General features: G+C 37.4%; 2 protein-coding genes across 5 annotated transcripts in view; one reads left to right on the top strand and one right to left on the bottom strand.

The window, feature by feature from the left end:
* Nucleotides 1-2,357: 2,357 nt before the first annotated feature.
* Nucleotides 2,358-3,042, top strand: LOC132266350 (uncharacterized). The gene is made up of 2 exons (XM_059767204.1): nucleotides 2,358-2,663; nucleotides 2,947-3,042. The coding sequence occupies exons 1-2, from the start codon at nucleotides 2,358-2,360 to the stop codon at nucleotides 3,040-3,042; spliced, it is 402 nt and encodes a 133-aa protein (XP_059623187.1).
* Nucleotides 3,043-9,201: 6,159 nt separating this feature from the next.
* Nucleotides 9,202-24,483, bottom strand: part of LOC132267360 (uncharacterized) — a 42,554-nt gene continuing 27,272 nt past the window's right edge. The window contains exons 6-10 of one of the 4 annotated variants that reach the window (XR_009468986.1): nucleotides 13,977-14,113; nucleotides 12,713-12,819; nucleotides 12,377-12,504; nucleotides 11,136-11,268; nucleotides 9,202-10,418 (exon numbers count right to left, since the gene is read on the bottom strand). Coding sequence is in view for 1 of the 4 variants with exons in the window: in XM_059768527.1 (XP_059624510.1) it covers nucleotides 11,196-11,268; nucleotides 12,377-12,504; nucleotides 12,713-12,819; nucleotides 13,977-14,113 (445 nt within the window). In the remaining 3 variants the exon portion in view is untranslated. Of the gene's footprint in view, nucleotides 10,419-10,923; nucleotides 11,269-12,376; nucleotides 12,505-12,712; nucleotides 12,820-13,976; nucleotides 14,114-24,483 lie in introns of those variants that run through there. The other 3 variants (XR_009468985.1, XR_009468987.1, XM_059768527.1) reach the window with 3 other exon arrangements.

The raw sequence follows: 24,483 nt of genomic DNA, 5'->3' as shown, positions 1-24,483 counted from the left end.
TCTCAAAACTAAAATTTCCTTCCTCTCAAACCAACATACATAAATGGTAAAAATAAATAATTTGACAAGCTAATTCAAGGAATTCTACTACATGGCGACGTAAAGAAACTTTGATTCATCATACAGTCATCATACATGTCCGATTACAATGTTCATAAACAAAATGACTTTAACTTACATTGTTGAAAAGTTATAAACCCAAAAAAAGATAGAAATCCTAATGAGACCCTAAAAGATGGTGCCGAGGTCTCAAAACCATTTCTATCGGTTGAATAGATACACGATGCCACTTAATACAATTTACAACAAAAAGGGTAATATACACATCAAACACAAAAGAAGTCTACAACTCTTTCAACCCGACTAGGCTTGTGGTTGATTGTCGTCTGCCATTGTTTTTCCGTGTCCTAAAAAATATTAATAATAAAGGGGTGAGCACAATGGCTCAGTAGGAAGTGCCTAAGACATACCTCTTATGACCCCGTGAATCCAAACAATGAATAGGAATAAGGAAAAGCGGGATCATGCCATACCAGGAAAAATACAACACAATTTCAAGGTCATAAATAAACAATGTCGTGCCATGGAATGCAATGCCATGCTATGTCGCTCCCCATTTAAAAATCCCTTCCATTCATCACTTTTCAAACCGTTAACATAACCGATCCCATGGCAACTCTATGGCGGTACGAGAGAAGGATTGGCTACTATCCCTAACCCATGGTAACCCTGTGGCGTCATTTGGGGGCCAGATAACTCAACCACGCTAGGGCAATCTCCCTAGTTCCCTCTAGGTCACATTAACGCCACGGACCCTAGGCAACTTCTAGGCGTCCGAGTTTTCGCAAACTCTTTATCAAAACTTTTCCCCAAAAATCCTTTTTCTTTCCATTTTAAACCAATTTTCCCATTTCTTTGCCCAATGTCATGCATGAATGTATCATGCTTCCCAAATGATATGTTAAGAGAAAATTTTGTACAATACAAGTTAACATCCACCATACACAAGACTTAGAGGAAATTTCAAAAGAAAAGTTATCCACATGCTTCATATTGTAAAACCTAGCAAATTAAACACAATAGGTATAGAAATTTACTACTTAAGCATGCTTTCTCATACAACATCAATTAACACACATAATTATATACTTCATATGCATAATTAAGTTATTCTAAAGTAAAATCAACACAATTTAGCATGTTAGGCAACAAATAACAAGAAATTAACTCACAGAGGTACAAAAATGTATGGATTAGAGACACCAACCTCAAATAAGAGAAAACCCCCAATTTTGTGCCCTAATTTCAAAAATTCAATGTTGGCCAAAATGGTGCTTGGTTCCTATCAACGCGTAAATCACAACAGGCTTTCTGATTTGCCTCAAACGGCATCAACAAATTCCCACAAATGAGGGAGAAATTAAGGCTTGAAATTTGATGAAGAAATAAAAGGCAAAAAAAAAAAAAAAAAAAAAAGAGAGAGAGAGAGAGAGCCTTATGGGGAGAGAGAAAAGGTGAGACCAAATATGGCCTCTTGGCCACTAAACAATGAAGTGGTGGGCCCACCATTTAAAAAAAATCTTTTTAACTTAATTTTTTTCCACCACAAGGTCATATATATATACTCTAATATAATATAACCACACAATAAGATTATGCACAAATAATTATGTATGGTATGCAATGAACCCGAAATAAAATCCCCGTATATAACCATTCCGGTAGCAGGTCCCACCCGGGATCGTCCGATCCGAAAAACAGAAAAATGCCTAAATGGTAACCCTTGCATTTTTAAGAATCCTAAGCTCAAATAAATGCCCTAACTAACTCTCGGACACACCTGGCACACCCCACGGTGTCCGGTACGCAAAACGAGAAAAGAAGAAAATCCCTTGCAAAAAAGAAAATTCCAAGAAATGAAAAATGGCGAAAAACAGAAACATTACAATTATTTATTTCAATAAAGAAAATGATTTATAAAATTATTCATTACAAAGTTGGGATTATGAAATATAGTAATATGATGACATATATATTATATGTATTACATAGAATTATGCGAAACATGTATAAAGTTTTCCCACTATATATTCATATTTAAAATAGAACCACTGAAAGAAATAAATATATTAATAATATTTTTTTTTTCAGCTTTCAAATTGTTGACCATTAAAATAGAACCGTTAACTTGGTGAAGGGAGCTGCTAAAACACTTAGACACACGCGCGCGCGCACACACACACACACATACAAACACATACAGAATCACACTTATTTACCATCTCATTCCTTAATTTGTTTCATTTCATCATCTCTATTATTTATGTTGTGTACTATCCTTCTGACACAGGTCTTCAATGGTTGAATTTAGCAACAATCGAGTACGTCGTAGAGGTGACATGACACACCAAAAATGTTTATGGGGAGAATTGAGTCTCTTGCATGTTTCAAAGGCCAAAGAAAATCCTGGGAGGCGATTCTTCAATTGTGCGGAAAGACGTTGTTCTTTTTTTGTGTGGGTGAATTCACCATCCCCTGTTGAAAACTCAGTTGGTCGTGCAACTACTACTGCTCCAGATGTTGATTTTGTTAATCTATATTTGTCAATTGCAAAAGATTTCTTTCTCTTATTTGTTGCAGGAATGGTCGCCTTTGGATTGACGGTAATTTTACTTCTCCTGACCTTGCTGCGTAAATGAAATCTTATTTGGGAAAACTACTTTTGTACTGGGGTGATATGTTATGCAATTGTTCTTAATGAACATATAATTATATTATCGGATAATATTTTGCATTATATAAATTAAAAAGCTTGTAGTACGGGCACATTTTGGAAGAATGACTAATTATCACAATAATTATGACTAATCTTGCAGTGCCATGAAAGTGCCATCAATGGTAACATATTAACACAAATTGGTTTTTTGTTTTATATTCATGGAATAGATGCCAGCAGGTATAAATCTGTTCGTCTTTTATTCCTATGATTATCATTCAGTTGCAGTAGTAGCTCAGAACGCATTCACATTCGTGTCTTCCTGAAAGATTATGAATATTTTACCAATAAATATAAGTATAAATAAAATTACTTTAAGTATATTGTACCAATAAGTTATGAACAAATTTACTTACATGTTCAAATTCACGGGAAAAATATTCCCCATTCCATATCTCTATAAACCTCATCACATAAACTCCATATGATGAGTTTAAATGAAAATATAAACACAAGTCAAAGAGATTAACTGGATTACCACATATCAGTATTATAGTTGGGTTAGGACTAACCGCCAAGACTGTATAACCTCCGTTTTAGATGAAAGACACATTTAATTATACATACATATGAGTTTGACGGGGTATTGTAGTTGGTATGTTCAAACGATATTTTTTCAAATCTTCATTCAACACAATCCCAGTAAACTCTTTCTATTGTTCAAAGTAAGTTTTTTTAAATATAATGCCAGTAAAAAATCATTATATTAACTGAAATTCAATATACGTACTAACAAATTAACATATAGAATACATTTATTGGGGCCTTTGAACAAATGTAATCCACCGTTTGCTGGGGATGGTTTACCACAAACAAAAACCAATGACCATCTATGCATGAAAGGAAAAATAACTGCACCAAGGTCACTATAAAGTTAATGCTACAAAAACTAAGGTTTAAAAAATTATATCCAATAAATAACATACATATTAACCATCTGCGCTACGTTGACATCTTGTAGAAAACTCATCTCAGAATCCTTCTAGCATTTTTTTTTTTCCTAAATTCCTTCTGGTATTTTTCCCACACTTGTTGTAGGACAGGCCAGCTTCGCCCTTTAGTCTTTAAATTGTTTACTTTGAAATCAAGAATGAACTATACCGCTTTACTGCTAAAGTAGTACTTCTCCCCATCACATCCTTCCTCATTGTTTAGTATATTCCCAAAGAAATTAATCACCTTTAAATAAATACAATTTATTTACATGCATTCAATTTTATACCATTAACAACCATAATTATGTAAGAATAATGTACGAAATTAATTCAACTAACATCATCGGACAACCAGTTTTCATGGAATACAATTTGAATCTGATGTCGACTTATCGTAAGATCATACATGGAAATAATTATTTCACTGAGACAATTAATGACAAGGCGTATAAATTAAGTATTATACTCATAAATTACATCCAAACACATGCATTAATTATTTAAAGGAAACAATATGTAATTCAGAAGATGATCAATGCATTAGAAAACTTACGAATTATCTCCGTCAACCCACACATCTCAACAGCATGTTCTGCTCCTTGGTAAGACGAACCATTTCTTTGTATTTCTTTACAAAGGGAGAGTAAGCATATCGGCAACACATTATTTTCCTCTTCCCCCTTCCAACCTTTACAACTCCTTGAACCTCTACATTTTTTGTTAAGTCAATATGCTCCAGATTTAACTGCGCGTCTCGATAAGTGGCAACAACAGTAGCATTCAACTCATTATTTTCCTCCGCATTTAGCAATATACTATAAGTTGGACTAAAACAACTCTCATTTTTCTCACCCTGCTCTTGCTCATTATTAGACTATTCCTCACTTCTTCCATCACTTTCTTCATCCACATGTTTTTCATGTTCGTAATTGTCAAGTTCACTTTCCTCCTCAGTTGTTTCATCGCCATCAGCGGAATCTCCATCCTCGCATGTTTCATCGCCATCAGCGGAGTCTTCATTCTCGCATGTTTCATCGCCATCAACAAAATCTCCATCCTCGCCTATTTCATCTCCATCAGCGGAGTCTCCATCCTCGCATGTTTCATTGCCATCAGCAAAGTCTCCATCAACTAAATCATCATCGCTTACAAAATCAGCTTGCTCCACACCTGGTTTCTCAACACACTCACTATGGTCATACTTAGCATCTGTATCACTTGGTTGCCCACCCAACCGATCTTTCTTGTTTTTGTTGTCCCTTGAGAGTCTTGTTTTTTTTTTTTTTTTTTTTTGGTATATCCCGCTTCTTGAAAGTAGACAACATATTTGATAGACTCTTTTTTGATTTTATTATATTTAATTTAGCTAATTCTATATCAATTCGGACTTTCCTTATGCAATCCTGCGTAAAATAAGAAAAATTAATTCAAATAACTTTTCAAAACATATCCTATACATAGAGAAAATGCATTTTACAACACAATTACCTCCACATCTGAGTCAGAAAAATGATAATCATCAAATTCTATGTTTAAAGAACGACCTAAACCATCTTCGGCTGGCACATCATTACCACTACTGCTACGTGTCTTCGGCTTCAGAGGGATCAATTATTTTCATTCCATATTTAAATAACATTAGTCTATCATCAAATTATAATATATATGTATATATATAACTATTTTCAACAATACAAAATACTATTAATAAATACACCTGTCCATACATAACAAAAACAATTACCTGTCTGTGTCTAAAACCTCCATTACATATCTCCCATCTGATGCGTGATCGTACAACCTCTAATGTCCATGAACCAATGCTTTTCATATCTCCCTCGGGATAAGCTCGGTATTGCGTATCACAACGCATCAAATAAAGCAGCTGACTTCAAATAGCAATAATTAAATTAAATATTACTTCTGTTAAATAATATTAATATGTAATTCACACATTTTAAAGGGAAATCTATAAAAATAAAAACCAAGGATACCTGCAAAAAAATTGTACAACCACCGTATGACTTTTTCAGCTAGTTTCAGGATTCTCACCAAACTATCACGGACACATCTGCACCAGTTGTAACTACTAATTGCATTCACATCATCCACAGTTTTCAACAAGTCCCGGTGACAATTATTTTAACCGGTGGGACTTAGTACAGTATAACAAGCTAAGAGGACAAACGCTCGCTTGAATTCATCAACTTCATTTAGCTTTAACACCTGCTCTAACAAAACATCTTGGTGCATTCCTCCAACTGTTGTAACCAGCTTCATCTATCCACTCAGCATAAAAAAAAGTAATTATTTGTGGGCACTTTTGGAACACCAAATGGTATGCCAAAAATGAAGTGGATATCAGTTAAATGCATGGGTATATAGCTTATGTCCTCAACTTTTATACAACATTTTTCAGAGTCAAATTTTTTTATTAAATACATACATAAGTTCTTAGGACAAATAAGAACATTTAAGGTTCAACAATTTTCCAAACTCAAGCTCCTTAGTAGCTTTTATCTTTTCCTCGTCAAGCTATGACATTACTTCAAGGAACTTGGAAAGAGAGCATCTGTGCTAGGCACCTTTGCTTGGATTTATCTTTTCCTTTTTTTTCTTCTTCAAAGGCATATGATTATAACACATCATGCATACATTATGGGTTAGATCATCAAATAAAATATTTACATTAAAATTTAATTACTCTTTTTTTTTGGAGCCTTTCTTTCTTTAGGAAGGTTGTCGTACTATTCCTTTAGTCTTGTTCGCTCCCTAATCCATGGCTCCTTCTCAGCAACAGACATTGCATTTCATGTCAGTCTAGCATTTTTGTGCACTAAATGCATTACTGGCTTTGGTAACCTGCCAGGTTTTTTGTGCTCTTTTCGGTAGTTTCTTATAAAGTCACACCTTCATTTCATAACAAATAAATACCTTTTTAATGATTCAATAACTATCTAATGCATATTGCATCAACATATTTTTCTAACAATAAATAAGAATGACAATAAATTAATAAGAACAAATAATATATTATTATCACAACTTATTTAAACAACTATCATGTATGAGTTGTATATTGCATCAACATATTTTCTTAACACGTTAAAAAAATTATCTTCCGTAACTTTATTTCTCAATTTCTAAATTAATAATAAGAACCACAAATACTTTGAACATATATGTAGGAAGATTTGCATATTCCATCACCTACTTTTTCTAACAACATACAATACAAAAGTTGGACAGATCAAATTATTATTATTATTACAACTTATTTAAATATGTATCATGTATGAATTGCATATTGCATCAACATTTTTTCCTAACACATTAAAAAAATTAACTTCCATAACTCAATTTCACAATTCCAAACCCTAAAATCTATATAATTAGTTAATTCTTTCAAAACCCTAAAATCTCAAATAAATTTATATTTGGATATTGAACTATACCGAAATAAATTAATTTATAAACCATAATCAATGTTTACCTATACATAAAGAACACTGTGGGAGGTGGGTTCACCAAATTCTGCTCACCACCTGAAACACCAACACTAATATGTTCTTCCTCGTTATCGATTTCTATTCTTGCATCATTGCAAGATATTGGCTTCTTAGGTACCGAATGTTTTTTCATTTTCTTCTTCACTATAGATTTTATCCTAGTCATCAAATTTTGAAATTTCCCAAATTTGAAATTTCGTAAATGTATAAAACCCTTCTAAAACCAGAGCAAGAGACGAGATACTAGTTTCAAGAACCAAAGCAAACAACTTTCACCTTTTGAAAATAACCATATACTAGATTGGAAGGAGGAAGAATGGTCGACGAAGTCGAGGAGACAAAGACGAAGAGGAGAGGAGAGGAGAAAGATTTCTAATTTTACTAAAAAGGTAAAGGCATAAAATAATTTTGTATATAATATAATGGAATAAAATAATTTTGTATATAATATATTGTTATATATATAATGTATAAATGTATTTTGTATGGGGTATTAGCTAAGTCACATAATGCGGGAGCGGGAGAGAGAGCGAGAGTGCAAAATCGGCAAAGTCTAAAATTAGTTGAGAGGGGGAGCGTCTTGAGACCACCTGTATATAATAAATTTTATGTTATATATATATATATATATAGAATTTATTTTAAATCCAAGTGATGTTAGAACTTATAAAATGCCCACGTAAAAGGCTTAGACCCACCCATCTATCCATGTTAGAACTTATAAATGGCCCAGACCCACCCATCTATCCCAGCCCAACATCTTAACAGTTTCATTCGTTTGAAAGAAAAATAAAACTCAGCCCATTACCATTTTAAAAGACCCAAGCCCATATTTTGTTAAGTATAACCCTACTTTTTTTGCATTTGCATTAGGGGTGCAACTTGGGTTGGGTAACCCGAACCTAATCCAAGCCCAACTCGATTTTTCACGGGTTTGGACAATCATTTTTATAATTAGGGTTGGGCTTAAGTTGAAAATTTTCAACCCGAATTTAATTAAGGTTGAGCTTAGGTTAATGTGCTAGCAACCCGAGCCAACCCGAACCCGAACCCGAATTCTAATGTAATTTTCATATATATTTTTACTTTTAAATATATTATATATAATATTTAAACTATAATTAATTTATCTTTTTTCAACTTCTTTTGTTAAATCTTAACTTATTGTATATTAACATTTAAGGGAATTAATTTTAAAAAAATTTGTTTGTAATTTATTAAAAATCTACAAAAAGTCTCTAAACTTTTTCTTGTTTAAGAGTAATTTAATTTAAAACTAAATCAAAATCATATTAAATTTTCGATGTAAAGATTAGCCATATGAGTAACCCAAAATTTTTACTCGGAATCTATGCCTGAGTTGCAAGCCCGAATTTAAAAGTAGAAGGATGGATTGGACTTGGGTTGAGTAGTTAAGGTTGAGGATATAGTTAGGGTTGGGCTTGGGTTTAGCATTTCATATGGTGGGTTGGACTCAAGTTATACCTCAAACCCGCCCAACCCGCCCGAGTTGCAGCCCTAATTTGCATCATCAAGATCAGCAACCAAGTTACCAGCAGCAGAGCTCTTTATGCCTAGAAGTTATCTCGATGTGCAAAATCACAACCTACAGCAACATCTTAAAAGATTCATTGTCCATTGAAGGAGATCTCGTCGAAAGATTAGGCTTCATCTTTGGAGATAGAAGTGATTATAGCTAGTGCTTTTTTATTTCATCTTCAAATCTGCGAACACACATATAGATGCATATATCTCTTTAGTCTTCATCTTTTTTCTTCTTCTTTACAAAAAAATAAAAGACAAAGTGTATTCCACCTGAGTTATAGCCCTAATGTGCCATGTCTTCCGGTGAGTCAAAATGTATTCAGGCAAAAGACCGAATTCACCAATGGTCAGTGGCCTAGCGGCATCAGGCCCCTATTTCCTAAAAGGAGTTCAGGGGTTCAAGTCTTAATAAAGACATATGTGTGTGAGTACTAACTTAAAAAAAAAAAAAAAAAAAAAAAAAAAAAAAAAAAAAAAAAAAAAAAAAAAAAGACCGAATTCTAAAAGTGAGTTCGCGAATTTGAAAATCAAGTTCGCAAACTTAAAAAACTGAGTTCGCGAATTTGGGGCGAATCTGCTCCCAAAACGTCGATCCGCGTGCAGAGCTCTGGAGCAGCAGTCCTCCACGCAAATTATGTGACTTACAGTATAAGTAGATGTTGTAAAAGAAAGAGTACATAAGTAACTTTGTTGACTAAGTTGCTGACTGGACGCTGAGTCGAAACTGATTAAGCGCTAACGTGGCAAATGGGCTGAGGTGGATTCATCTTAGCCGTTAGATCCTTACTGGACGAAGTCTAGGGAGAGGCGCACTGGAGCGGATTACGGACCCTCTTTTATTTCTCCTCCATTTCTCTCTCCTGCTCAAAACTCCTTTTTTTTTTTTTTTTAAATATATGTAATCAATATTGTTGAGTAAGTTATATAGTGACTTTTCCCAAAATAAATAAAAAATAAAAAATTGTAACTCCTGAAATCAAAAAATTAATTAATATTGTTGATTAAGTTATATAGTGATTTTTCCCAAATAATAATAATAATAATAATAATAATAAAAATTGTAATGCTTGAAATAAAAAATTTAATACTAGAACAAATTATTATTATTATTATTATTGCCATGGATGGCAGGAAAGTAAAAATTTTGCAAAAAGTGAAAAAAAATAAAAAAAGGAAAAGAAATGAAAAAGAAAAAGAAGAGAGCTTGGAATGTGTTAGCCCGTTTTAACCAGTCCATTTGAACCCTTACCCATTTATGACCCACAGGTTGAGAATGGATTACTGACTCATTGACACCCAACCCATTCCAAATCCTTTCTAACCCATTTTCTCCTTTGGGTAAACAATTTTTTTACCCATGAGCCAAACTAAAGCAAAACTAGATTCCTGGAAGGGTGTATAGCAATTTTCACTATATCTTGAGAAGTTTATGAAAGTAACATTGAATTTTGATACAATTTTAAAAATCACACGTTCAAAGCAGATATCTAGCCATGGATGCACTACACTATCATACAATACAACATTGATTGATACAGTTTAAAAAGCAACAAAGGTTATCTTCTTTGAGCTGCTACTTCACATATTTCAGTTGACTTCTGCTCCTGCAAAAAATGTCGTCTTCAGTCTTCACATAAATTGGTGCACAAACAACTGCACTAACAAAAGAATATTATATATGGTATGTATTTACAAAAGGTTTGGATATATTTTACGTTATGATGCTATACAGTGACGTTAATGTTTTCAACGATGATTTTAACCAAAGTCAAAAGGACTACCAATAAAGGCATTTATAAAAAATAACCAATAATATCCAGAACATTAAATAGATGAATGGTATTTCATCATCAAAGGCTGCATCCACAGTCCCCTCTCTCTCGCGTTTTGATGCAGCCCTATGGACTGTGGAATTAGCAACTTCAAAAATAGATGCATATAGCTTTGTATTGGATGAATATAGGATAGAAGATCCAAAATAATATCAGTCCGATGAATAAAGGATAGAAGATCCAAAATAATATCAGTCCACCTCTTCTTTTTTTCCTTTTTTCTTTTTTTTTTTTTTTCAATTTTTTTTCCTTTTTTTCCCAGAACTGTTTCGACTGGAAAGCTGAGCTTATCAATCCCCACACGGGACAAAGTATACACAGAGTAATACATATCTTTGTTTTTGTTTTACTACACGCAAAACTATATTGCATTTCAGAGAATTCGGTTAACTACAAGGTCTTCTAAACAAATTGCAGTTCACAACTAGAAATGTCCAGAGTCGTAATATTGATAGTAATAATAACAACAGAAGAAGCCACAACAATAATAATAATGTCTAGCTCACACTAAATGATCAGCAATAATACGAGAAACAACCTTGGGTTGAGCAGAATTCCCAGTTGTTATCAGTTCAAATGAGGGGCACGGAAAGAAGAGTCACCTAATTCCACTGCATAACCACCGGTTTTCATTTACAAACTTACAGTACTTTTCTTCCCCATAAAGGTGCCTGAAAGATAAAATAGAAAACATTTTCCAGATAAACTGGGAGAGAGAGAGATAACAACCATGAAATATGATGTTACAAAATGAGGAACGACATAATAAATTAAGCGATTCTAACTAGATCCAGCGGACAAGTGTCGGTGCAACTACAGACAGTTAAATGCTTACATTTCCATTATACATACAATCATGCATCATGCGACTCACAAGCTGACTTTGAAAATCCAAACCACAAAAATTAGAAGAAATGTACACTCCATGTGATTGCCATGACATGATAGAGAAGTGTTGAGACACAATATCATCCAACAGGTTAGGGTTGGCCTGTGGCATGGTTCCAAATATTCTAAATTACAACTAGATCCTGCATGCAAAAGGGTTGGTGAAATTACAGAGAGCAAAACACATTTTCAATATAGCAAGCCTATAATGAGGTCAACCTCACAGTTCTTGTTATGAGCTCTCCTTTGAATTATCACATTTTGAGCATATTATGGTTGAACATATACTGGCCTAATGCCTTCATTAGAATGAGGACGCATGGAGGTCGACCTCCATTTGATTTTCAAGACAGTATAGAAAAGAAATGAAACATAATATCTTATAATATATTAGGGGAAAGCGGAACTCCAATACATGAGTCTATCAAAATGAGCAAGTACTACAATGAGGACACATTTATATGCTCATAGCTACTCAATTATATCCTTCCATGACAATTACCAATTTGAACAGAAGTTCTTTTTTATTCCAACTAAATTCCTTCCTCTCTTTTTTCGTCATTAATTGGTGAGTGCATACAAGAGAGAGAGAGAGATTTGTACAATCAAGGCCTAGACCAAGCAAGCACCAGAAAGTGGAATTCCAATACACAAGTCTTTTAAAATGCATTAGTATTACCATGAAGAACTAAGATGCTTGTGAGATGTTATAGATTTCAGTGATCCAAATAAACAATCTAAGGAAGAAAAGAAGTAAAGAACTTGGAAATTAAGCTATTTTATAAAGATGAAAACAACAGCAGCTACTAAAACTAGGTGACTAACCTAAAACTTACATATGTAAGATGTTCTAAGCCACAAGAAGAGGACCAATAAAAAATTAAAACTTACGCTAGATCAGCCAAGGTTTCTGATTTAATCACAGCTTTTCCCTCCGGGAGTTCAAGGCAAGAATAGTGCATTATCATTTCCTTCAAGGTGTGTTTTGTACTTTTAACATCATTGTCCCATAAGATGCTCTGGAATCAGAAGCGCAAAATCTGGTTAGCCCTATAACTCCCATTTAAGAAATTAAAGCAAACTTGATATTTAACGAATTACAAATAATAAAAATCAGGGTGACATTTTTCTTTTATTGAGAAACGGAATGAGAAATTTCCAATCCCATAAAAGTTCTAGACATGAAGGACATACAGAAGAGGTATCTAGTCAGCACAGACCAAATACCTTCCTGACATACTCTCTTTTCACATCTTCCCAGGGCACTTTGCCATGGGGAGAGAAAACTGAAACATTCCAAAGAGCTCCTCGCGCAGCCATAACCGATGAGGCACCTGTAAGAGAAAATAGTTTTACCCAAAATAAAAAATAGACACACAGAATTACTAGGGATGAATGTATTGGCCGCTGAACATCATCCATGAGCTTAAGAAATATATCGGACATAATGAGGGAGAGAGTGAGAGACAGAAATGATAACAAGCATGCTGCATCATTTTGCAAACGCCCAAATGGAAACCACAGGAAAAATAACAACAACAATAATAATAATAATCCATATTAATTCTCTGAAGGAGAGAGAATTTTTTAGATCACTCCTTCAACACCATGTTAATATCCACAAAGTTCACTACAATCAAGCCTTAAATTATCAAAGGAATTCAACCTCATTTAAATAAAAACAAAAAACAAAAAGCCTTGAATTAAAAACCCACCCTCCAACACCATTTTAGACGAGAGAACCACAAAAGCTAATATATTTTATAAACAATTGGAAGTTACACTGTCAGGAAAGTGGTGGCGGCAAAAAACTCCACATTATATTATCAAATTTAAGTAAGCATTATATTTCCCCATTAAATATGACAGGCTGCAGAGCAGAGGCACTGCACTGGTATGTTCTTATTAACTTGCAGTCTTAACAAAGACGTGTTGAAGGATTTAAATATTACACCCTCTCTAACAGCTTAAGATTTTAGAGTAGATGGTAGTTAACATGGTATCAGAGCAGGTAAGGTCTTGTGTTAAAACCTCGTCGTCACCCTGATAATTAAAATTGAAACACGTGTTTGGACCAAAAGAAGGCCACACGTGAGGGGGCGTGTTAAAGAATTTAAATATTTTAATTTTACACCGTCTCTAACAGCTTAAGCTTTTTAGAGTAGATGGTAGTTAACAAGACATTGGCAATCTATCAAAGCTAAAAGTTTCCCTTAACAAATTGTTTGACTTCCTTTGAAGAAAGATGTCTGCCTAAGAAATAGTAGTTCTATAGACTGGAAAGAATGAAAGAGGACCTTGCTTTAATGTACTAGTAGGATGACATTGTCGTACAAAGTACATGCTCTTGACAAGAAAATGTGTCTTATTTGTAAAATAAAAAACAAACAACTTACCAATTGCAGCTTTTACAAGTTATATGAAAATCATCTAAAGTACCACAAACCCAAGAAACATCATTTATAATATTGATAAGAGATTTATCACCTACCTGTAGCAACTTTAATGCGTTGAAAATCTTCATACTCAAAGACATCACCATTTGCAATTACGGGAATAGAGAGTGCTGCTACAACATCAGCAATCTCACTCCACTTAGCAGGATCCCTCGGCCTATCAGCAACTCTTCTGCAATTTACTCAACAAAAAAGGGGCAACATTTCCTAAGATAAAAGACTTGAAAACATTCCAAACTCCAGGACCCTCAAAACTGAAAGAACATGACGGCATAAAAAATGATCACATAGAAGAAAATTTTCAAAACCAACCCCATAAATGTGATATAAAATCCCGAAAGGCATCCGTTTCACCAGGGGCATCCATCATAAGAAACCCAAGTGATTTTTGTGCACACTTGGCCACTCAACTTTCCACTGCAATTTTTGAACTTCCATCTGTTGGTCCCATCTTTGAATTAGGGTTTTCCCTTTGTAAATGTCAAAAAGCTGTCACAGGTCCATTTCAGTGTGCTTCAAGTGTTTCTGGAGTGCTTAGTGCATTACAGGGTTATACAGCGGTAGTATGGTCATTGTACATTCCTGAGATAACATTTCATATAGCTTAAGGAGGGTATATTGTGTTGACAATTCAGTTTACAGGCCTTTAGGGATACAGTCTCAGGTTCAACATGTGTTATTTGGCTACAGAGTCAAATAGGGCATTTGAGTCTTTTCACACATGTATTATATCATTTTACACTTGTCTCGGATACTGCATTGTATTGAATTGCACAAAATCTCAATTTGATTAAGTATACACAGCTGCAACAATAGTTTTCTGAATATAGTGACAAGTGTCCATTCCAGGGGTATTTTGGTCAATGCAAATACTGAGCATTTGTGAGACACATGTCCTATGGTCCTAGTATGAGAAAATGAGGATTGTTATGCATTAAATAGTGGTTAAGCTTGATATATATTGCTGGTGTATACATATATACAAGCTGTCAAATAGCATGCTCACTAGTGGACAAAATTGTGAGCTGTACCAAGGGCATTGTGGTCCTTTCACTGAGGGAATGTCAGAATATTCTCTGGTCAATGATTGGTAAGTGATGCCATGTGGATTTCCTTTTTAGGGTAGGACTACATTCCAATTGTCACCTATATATATGTTGTTATATCAATGAGCCTCCTAAGCCTCTTGAGCACCCTTGTGAGCATCCTTAGAGCTGCAATGTGACGTACGCTCGAGACCAAGAATAATGAGCATAATTTGAGTTTTAAGAACAATTTGTGAGCTAATTCATCTCAAAGATTATATGGTGTGTGTATAAATTTCAAAGAAGATGGTCACTGTGGATTTGCTGGTTTGCTGCTGCTGAGAGTTGGTTCAGAGGTTCAATCCAGGCTTGAGTCCACTTCAGAGGTTTCCAAAGGTTGAGGCAAGTTTGTTTTACCATGTCACAGGGGTCAATTTTTCGCAGCAAAATCCTCACCCTATGATGGCACTAAGCCAGAAATAAAACACCTTCGAATTCTGACTTAGTCAACCACTCAACACATGCACAACATATAAATATAAGGCACAAGGGACAGCATTTACAGAGGCTAAAGCCTCCAACCTTCACTATTATTCATGAAATAGTACAAGGATCCTCAATTTCTGACACAAGCTCACAAAGTGCATCACTCAATGCCTGTGACAGACCCCTTCATTACAATATATAAAGAAACCTCTACAAAACTGCCTACAACTGCAACAAAGGTAGTGGAGACACCCCCCTCCGCTATAGAATATAGCTGACACACTCCAGCCCTGCCACATTGCAAGGAAGTTACATAGCACACCAAAATCTTCAACACCTATCCATTGTCTTCAGAAATGGGAGGAACTGCTCTAAAATTCTGTGTGCTGGCAAGCCCAGACTGTGCCATGTTGCAACCCACTTCTCCCACTAAATCATGTATGCACAAGTGGTGGGAAGTGGCAAGCAACTTATATGAACCATCTAGCCCAACTGGTGAACCAAGCCACGCTCACAAGTCTGATGACCCCTTGCTTGCAATGTTAGCCATGACCAAGCCTAGCCTACGCCTTGGTCTGTTGGGGCATAGCGCTGAGCCATTCCCACACCTTGAGTCCGTCTAAGCCATAACCTTGCCCATAGGCAAGTTAGCACAATCCAAGGACCCATATGTGATGGTCTGCTGAACCATGCACAGAGCTTGCTGATGCAAGCACGTGCGCGCACGTGGGCATGGCGCACACCTTTTGGGTACACCCACATCATGCCCACTAACATGCGCGCCATGCCTACGCTGCCCGTTCCTGGCGTCTCTGGCGCACTACCGGATGTCCTCTTTGTGCCACCACCTTGAGGTGGTGCATGCCATGCCTAAGCACGTTGGCTAAGCACCCAACACTTGCTCCATGCACAGCAAGCCATTGTCATGCTGAATGGTAAGAATGCTGGGGAGGGGCTTCAACTCCATAGCCCTCACTTGTTATGTAAAAGGGCAAATCAGAACTCTGCCAGGAGTAGACATACCTTATATCCGAGGAGGCATAATAGGCAAATAAAATTCTCTGGACCTCCAAATTGAAATCCGTCTTCACCAGTAGACTTCTAAGACTTCAAGGAAGCTCTCATAATTTTCCCATTACCAAACTCCAAACTTCATTTTTCGACATATTTACAAAAATGCCACTGCCGCATGCAGTGTGCGCCTGACAGCCATTTGTACCCCGCTGTCAAAGGCCTTGTGAGGACACCTCCTGACTTAGGCCCTATGTGGGGCGAAGTCTCAACCCTGTTACAAACCTCCCCCACTGGAGGAGCCTGATGCCCTCGTCGGCTATTAATCCAAATACTCCTTAACCTGTTTTTCAAATTGCCACAATGTAACATCACGTTCCCAGCTAGCATTTGCTTTGTTGCACCCCTTCCACTGTACCAAAAAGTCAGTTCTTTTTACTCTGCCCTTGAGTTATGTGATAAAGGATCTTTTCAACCTCTTTATCGAACTGTTTCTGATAACCAAGGGAGCTCACTTAGTCTGTTGTCTACTTTCATCAGCAGAATCCTTATGAAATGGATTGAGGAACACATGAAACGTAGGGTGGATCTTGAGGCGATCAGGGAGCCTCAAACGATAAGCAACATTGCCTACCCGTTTCACCACTTCGAAGGGACCATCATACCTTGGAATCACCACTTAGTCTGTTTTGCTACTAATCTTCTTCCATTTCTGGAGCGTAAGCTTCAACAAAACTTTGTCACCAGCACCAAATTCTAAAGGCCTTCGATGCTAGTCTACATACTTCTTCATGTGCCAGCCAGCCTTGGCTAAGCTGTCCTGCACCTCATCAAACATCTCTATTCTGGACCTTGCAAACCTATAAGGGACACTTACCGCCTATCTGCTGCACAACCACAAGAGGTGGTATCCTTGGTTTTTTCCCAGTAGCTAACTCAAAACGGCGTATACCTGTTGCTGATTAACGATGCGGGTTGTAGCAAAATTGAGCCGTGTCAAGCAACTCAACCTAGTTATTTTGAGAAGCAGTCACATAATGCCTTAGGTACTCCTCCATCGACTGATTCATATTAGTTTGTGGATGTTTAGCTGTGGAGAACTTCAACTCAGATCCTATGAAGTTGAAGTGTGTCGTCCAAAACCGGCCTATGAACCGTGCATCACGATCACTGATTATGTCCTCAAGTAAGCCAAAATGTTTCATCACATGTTTAAAGAACTCTGCTGCAGCGCTAGCGGAGCAAGCATGTGGTGCTGCAATAAACACTAAATATTTCGAAAATCTATCAACTATAACAAAAATGAAACGCATTCCATCTACCTTTGGGAGACCAGAAGCAAAGATCACGGAAACTGAGTGTCATGGTCCGTTTAGAATGGGTAGGGGTTGCAACAATCATGCCTCTCTCTTCCTTTCCACCTTGTCAAGTTGGTATACCAGGCAAGTCTTGACATATGCCTCAATGTCATCTTCCATCTTTGGCTAGTAGTAACTCCGTGAAATTAGAGCATGCATCCTTTCTATACCTAGATGTCCTGCCTAACGAGTGTCATACATCTCCCTCATCAATTCTTTTCGAAGTCCCCCACCGCTAGGGTCATAGACTCTACCGCCTCTAGCATAGATTAAGTTAACTTCTATCCAATATCTGCATACTAAGCCATCCCTAATCTGCTGCTGGAGCTTGAATGCTTGATATAGGCAGCATCTCCTGTAATTTCCTACTTAATCCATGAAAGGAAGTCTGTGTGCACAGTGGTGAGTGCAGCCACATACTCTTGCACCTTTTTCCTGCTTAGGGCATCTGCAACCTGGTTCTGCTTTCTTGGTCTATACACCCAAACAAATTCAAACTCTGCTAGGAACTCTTGCCATCGTGCTTGCTTTGGGGACAACTTCTTCTGTGTTTTGAAGTAAGTATTAGCAACGTTGTCTATCACCACAACAAATTTCATACCCAACAGACAATGCCTCCGGGCATCAAGACAATGAATCACCACTGTCATTTCTTTCTCATGAGTAGAGTATCCCTGCTCTACATCTTTAAGCTTCCGGATTTCAAATGCACAAGGGTTTCCCTCCTGGACCAGCACCCCACAAATGGACCTGTTAGAAGCATCTGTGTGAACTTCAAAGGGAAAGCTGAAGTCTGGGAGCCTTAGCACAGGCTCAGATGCAATGGCTTGCTTCACCTTCTCAAAGGCTTTCTCACAATCCTTTGTCCAACACCACTTCTGGTCCTTCTTCAGCAAGTCAGTTAAGGGGTTCACCTTCTTGGAGTAGCCCTTAATGAACCTATGATAATAGTTAGCAACGCCAAGAAATGAATGCAGCTCTGTCACTTTGGTTGAAATTGTCCAGTCTAAAATGGCTTTAACCTTCCGTTCATCCATCCGAATGGTGCCCTTGCTAACCCAATAGCCAAAAAACATGATATCATTGCGACAAAACTCACATTTCTCCTTCTTTACATAGAGTTGTCGCTCTCTGCGCAGTGAGAACACCCACCTTAGATGCTTCAAGTGGACCTCCAAACTATCACTGTAAACCACAATATCATCTAGGTACACCACAATAAACTGATTAATAAACTCATAGAATACATCATTCATCAAATTGCAGAAAGTAGCCGGGGCGTTTGTAAGCCCAAATGGCATGACCAGAAATTCATATGAGCCATATCTAGTAACACATGCAATTTTAGATTCATCTCCATCTGTAATTCTAAATTGCCAATAACCAGAACGCAAGTCTAACTTTGTAAAATAAGATGCTCTTAACAGACGATCAAACAAATCAATAGCATTAGGAATCGGATATTTGTTCTTTACCGTCACCTTGTTAAGAGCACGATAGTCGACACACATCCGTAAGGACCCATCTTGCTTCCTCTGAAATAAGACTGGAGCACCATATGGAGCCATAAAAGGCTGGATCAAACCTGCATCCAGCAAATCATCCAACTGCTTTCTTAATTCTGCAAGTTCTTAGGCGCCATTCTGTATGGTGCTTGGGTTGGGACCTTGAACCGGACTCCAGCTCTATCTGCACGTCTAGGGGGCAACTTCTTGGGCAGTTCTAGAGGCATCATGTCACTGACTGCAACAACATCTGGTACTTCTGCCACAACATCTGGCTCGATCTCGATCATTGCCGCCAGATAGGTGCAATGCCCCTTTCTTAGACCATCTTTCACCTGCAAGGCAGAAAGAATACATTTCTGTTTGTTGTCCATACTCTACACGCCTCATCTGAGATGAACAAACCGTCCAAGTGTGGCATCAACGCCACTTTTGCTTTCAAGAAAAAAATCAATGCCTAGGATAACATCAAAATCATCCAAAGGAACAGCCATCATATTGCACTTACCTTCCCACTCACCTACCTTAAGGGAGACGGTAGCCAACCCCTGAATGGGTTTGGTTTCCATAATATCCCAATCCTAATGCTGCTGATTTGTTTGATCGTCTGTCAAGAGCATCTTATTTTACAAAGTTAGACTTGCGTTCTGGTTATTGGCAAGTCAGAATTGCAAATGGAAATAAGTCTAAAACTGTATGTGTTACTAGATATGGGTTATATGAATTTCTGGTCATGCCATTTGGGCTTACAAATGCCCCCAGCTACTTTCTGCAATTTGATGAATGATGTATTTTATGAGTTTATTGATCAGTTTATTGTGGTGTACCTAAATGATTTGTGGTTTACAGTGATAGTTTGGAGGACCACTTGAAGCATGTAAGGTGGATGTTCTCACGGCTTAGAGACCACCAGCTCTATGAAAAGAAGGAGAAATGTGAGTTTTGCTGCAATGAGATCATGTTTTTAGGCCATTGGGTTAACAACGGCACCATTCGGATGGATGAACGGAAAGTTAAAGCCATTGTAGACTGGATAGCTCCAACCAAAGTGACAGAGCTGCGTTCATTTTTTGGCCTTGCTAACCATTATCGCAAGCTCATTAAGGGTTACTCCAAGAAGGTGAATCCCTTAACTGACTTGCTGAAGAAGGATCAGAAGTGATGCTGGACAGATGATTGTGAGAAAGCCTTTGAGAAGGTGTAGCAAGCCATTGCGTTTGAGCTTGTCCTAAGGCTCCCAGACATTAGCTTGCCCTTTGAAGTTCACACACAGGTCCATTGGTGGGGTGCTAGTCCAGGAGGGACACCCTTGTGCATTTGAAAGCCGAAAGCTTAAAGATACAGAGCAAAGATACTCTACTCATGAGAAAGAAATGACAGCGGTGGTTCATTGTCTTGATGCTTGAAGGCATTATCTATTGGGTACGAAATTTGCTGCAGTGACAGACAACGTTGCTAATACTTACTTTAAAACATAGAAAAAGATATCCCCAAAGCAAGCACCATGGCAAGAGTTCCTAGCAGAGTTTGAATTTGTTCGGGTGCACAGACCAGGAAAGCAAAACTAGGCTATAGATGCCTTAAGCAGGAAAGAGGTGCAGGAGTATGTGGTTACACTCACCACTGTGCACACAGAGTTCCTTGCACGGATTAAGCAAGAAATTACAAGAGATGCTGCCTATATTAAGCTCCAGTAGCAGATAAAGGATCACTTGGTACGCAAATACTGGATAGAAGACAACTTAATCTATGCCAAAGGCAGCAGACTCTGTCCCTGGCGGTGGGGAACTTTGAAAAGAATTGATGACGAAGATGCATGACACTCGTTGGCCAGACATCCAGGTATGGAAAGGATGCATGCTTTTATTTCACGGAGTTACTACTGGCCAAAGATGAAAGATGACATCGAGGCATATGTCAAAACTTGCCTGGTATGCCAACTTAACAAGCTGGAAAGGAAGAGAGAGGTTTACAGCCCCTACCCATTCCAGACGGACCGTGGCAGAGACTTTGTTTCTGGTCTCCCAAAGCCAGATGGAATGCGTTCCATTTTTGTAATAGTTGATAGATTTTCAAAATATGCAATGTTCATTGCAGCACCACATGCCTGCACCGCTAACAGCTTGCCTAAGGACATAATCAGTGATCGTGATGCACGGTTCACAGGCCGGTTTTGGACGGCACTCTTCAACTTCATGGGATCTGAGTTGAAGTTCTCCACAGCCAATCTTCCACAAACTGATGGTCAAACTGAAAGAATGAATCAGTAGATGGAGGAGTACTTAAGGCATTATGTGACTGCATCTCAAAAGAATTGTGTTAAGTTGCTTGACACGGCTCAGTTTTGCTACAACCTGCACCATTCATCAGCAACAGGTATGAGCCCTTTTGAGTTAGCTACAGGGCAGCAACCAAGGACACCACAGGAGGTGGCTGTGCAGCGGAAAGGCGGTAAGTGCCCTGCAGCTTACAGGTTTGCAAGGTCCAGACAAAACATAGATGTTTGATGAGGCGCAAAACGGCTTAGCTAAGGTTGGCCGGAGCACCAGCATTGGAGGCCTTTAGAATTTGTTGTTGGTTGTTGGTGACAAAGTTTTGTTGAAGCTTACGCCCCAGATATGGAAGAAGATTAACAGCAAAATAGGGCATAGAAGGCTAATTCCAAGGTATGACGGTCCCTTCGAAGTAGTGAAACGGGTAAGCAATGTTGCTTATCGTTTGAGGCTCCCTGATCGCCTCAAGATCCACTAACGTTCCCTGTGAGCTTCCTCAAGCCATTTCATGAGGATTCTGCTGATGAAAGTAGACAGCAGACTAAGCGAGCTTCCCCGGTAATCAGAAAGCAATTCGATAAAGAGGTTGAAAAGATCCTCGATCACATAACTCAAGGGTAGAGTAAGAAGAACATAAGGACTGAGTCAGGAGGCGTCCTCACAAGGCCCTTGACAGCCTGCATGAGGCACAAATGGCTGTCAGGCTCACACTGCATGTGGCAGTGGCATTTTCATAAATATAACGAAAAATGAAGTTTGGAGTTTGGTTATGTGAAAATTATGGGAGCTTCCTTGAAGTCTACTGGAGAAGATGAATTTCAATTTGGAGGTCCAGAGAATTTAATTTCCCCATTATGCCTCATCGGATATAGGGTATGTTTACTCCTAACAGAGTTCTGATTTGACCTTTTACATAACAAAGGAGGGCTATGGAGTTGAAGCCCCTCCCCAGCATTCTCACCATTCAGCGTGGCGATGGCTTGCCATGCGTGGAGCAAGTGTTGGGTGCTTAGTCAACGTGCTTAGGCATGGCAGGCACCACCTCAAGGTGGCAGCACGAGGAGGACATCCGATAGCGCGCCAGAGACGCCAGGAATGGATAGCGTGTGCATGGCGCGTACGCGCTTATGGGCATGCTGTAGGCGCACCCAAAAGGTGTGCGCTATGCCTACGTGCGCACGTGCATCTAAATATTCTTGTTGTAGTTTATTTTGATATCTCAAACCTCCATGTATGCTTGTTTTTACAGGTTTAGCTATCTGATATGAGCCTATATACTTGATATCTTGCTGTGTGTTGAACTCTTATTATCTAAGCAAGTTTCTATAATTGAATCAAGACTATACAAGTTCATATTTGCACAGGAATATGGTCATTTGTGGTTTTGACCTTTGAAACCCTAATTTTAGGGGTTTTCAGATTCATAAGGCCCGTTTGAGAGTTGTGATTATCAAACCATGCTTGTATCATTGTGATTATCAATTGAGAATGTATGTATTGAAGATATAAGGTTGTGAGAACCATTTGCAAGTTTGTGTTGATACGAATTTCCAAAAATAGCCCTTAGTACACAATTTCAATAGAATGAAGTTTTAGAGCTGTTGTTTGATACTTTGAATTGCACAACCACTCTTATCTTTTGTAATAGCTTTAGTATTGTAGTTATACATTCAATTCAATGTATTTGGTGAGCTATGAGAGCTTGCAGGTTCCAAGCAGGGTTGCTTAGGACAGGGGGAGTGTTGTATGCACATTGTTGTGAGCTAGGGTGTGTGCAGAGTGAGAGACAGTTGTGTGTGTATCTATTTGCATTACAACTAGTGGAGCTTACACTGGCTGAGGCCAGGAACCAAGGTTTTTGATCTCTAGCTGAGAGAGATTTTCCTTGTAAAATCACCATGTACTTGTGGATAATTGTGTGAGCCTAAAACAGCATTGTAATTTGGTTAAGTGTTAAAGAAGTTTTTGTTGAAGAACCACTCTACTCAATTCATCTCATATTCACATCCAATTAGGTTGAATTTTTAACTAATAATTTAAATCCCATAATTTTCAAGTCCAATCCATAAATTTTTATTTAAATTCTTTTCAAAACCCTGCCTGCATAATCTGTTTTCATTCACACATGTCAAGTCCCATCATTCCCATTTCCCACTGCATTTTCCCAAATTCAGATTTTTCCGAAAAAAATCCTCTACACAATCAACAAGTGCACTCCAAGACTAAAAGGTCATTAACTAGTATAATCCCGTTAATCGAGGGTTCTAGGATGAGTACACTGGATATAAAATTAACCTTTTGGCATTCTCTGGACTTATTAAATTTATATATAATTTAGTCTGAATCTAAATTACATCTTTCACTTCCATACATTAATATATATATTCATTCATTTCATCTCTTCATTCACATAATTCTTTTACATTTTAGCTTTATCCTTAGTGTAAAGTTCCATCTATGATGCAATCCACGAGGGACCAGAGAACAGACAAATTTAGTGAAAAGAGAAACCTCAGACATTGGCTAAGACTCAATCAGGGTTTCACGTGCAATTGCTTTGTCAATTAGTTTTTTTTTTTTTTTTTCCTTTACATTATTATTATTTTTTTTTCATAATTGGTGTTTGTATGAATAAAAGATAAAATATTTACAGGCGCACAGAGGGCATTCCCTCATAACAATACTGGAAATGTAACAAACAATAAAATAAAAGGGCCATTTCCAATACTGAAGAAAACACAAAAATCCAATCTAAACAATATTTTGAATAGAGACATGATAAATATCTAGGACTTCAAACAAAATGTGTCGAGCCACCTCTGCAGAAGTGCTAGATGTAGAACCATGCAATCGTCTATTTCTTTCTTGCCAAATAGCCCATAAG

This window comes from Cornus florida, unplaced genomic scaffold, assembly GCF_030987335.1.
Source record: "Cornus florida cultivar Cherokee Brave unplaced genomic scaffold, ASM3098733v1 CherokeeBrave_3.0.0_Hap2_Chr07, whole genome shotgun sequence".
NCBI lineage: Eukaryota > Viridiplantae > Streptophyta > Magnoliopsida > Cornales > Cornaceae > Cornus > Cornus florida.
Note: the sequence above shows the minus strand (reverse complement) of the source record. Positions and strands in the feature narration are given on the sequence as shown.

What these genes read in the sequence shown, in the direction of transcription:
- LOC132266350 (XM_059767204.1), top strand. Translation starts at nt 2,358, where the DNA reads ATGGTTGAATTTAGCAACAATCGAGTACGTCGTAGAGGTGACATGACA. An exon ending in TGGTCGCCTTTGGATTGACG is followed by an intron (nt 2,664 to 2,946) that starts GTAATTTTACTT and finishes TTCATGGAATAG; the next exon opens with ATGCCAGCAGGTATAAATCT.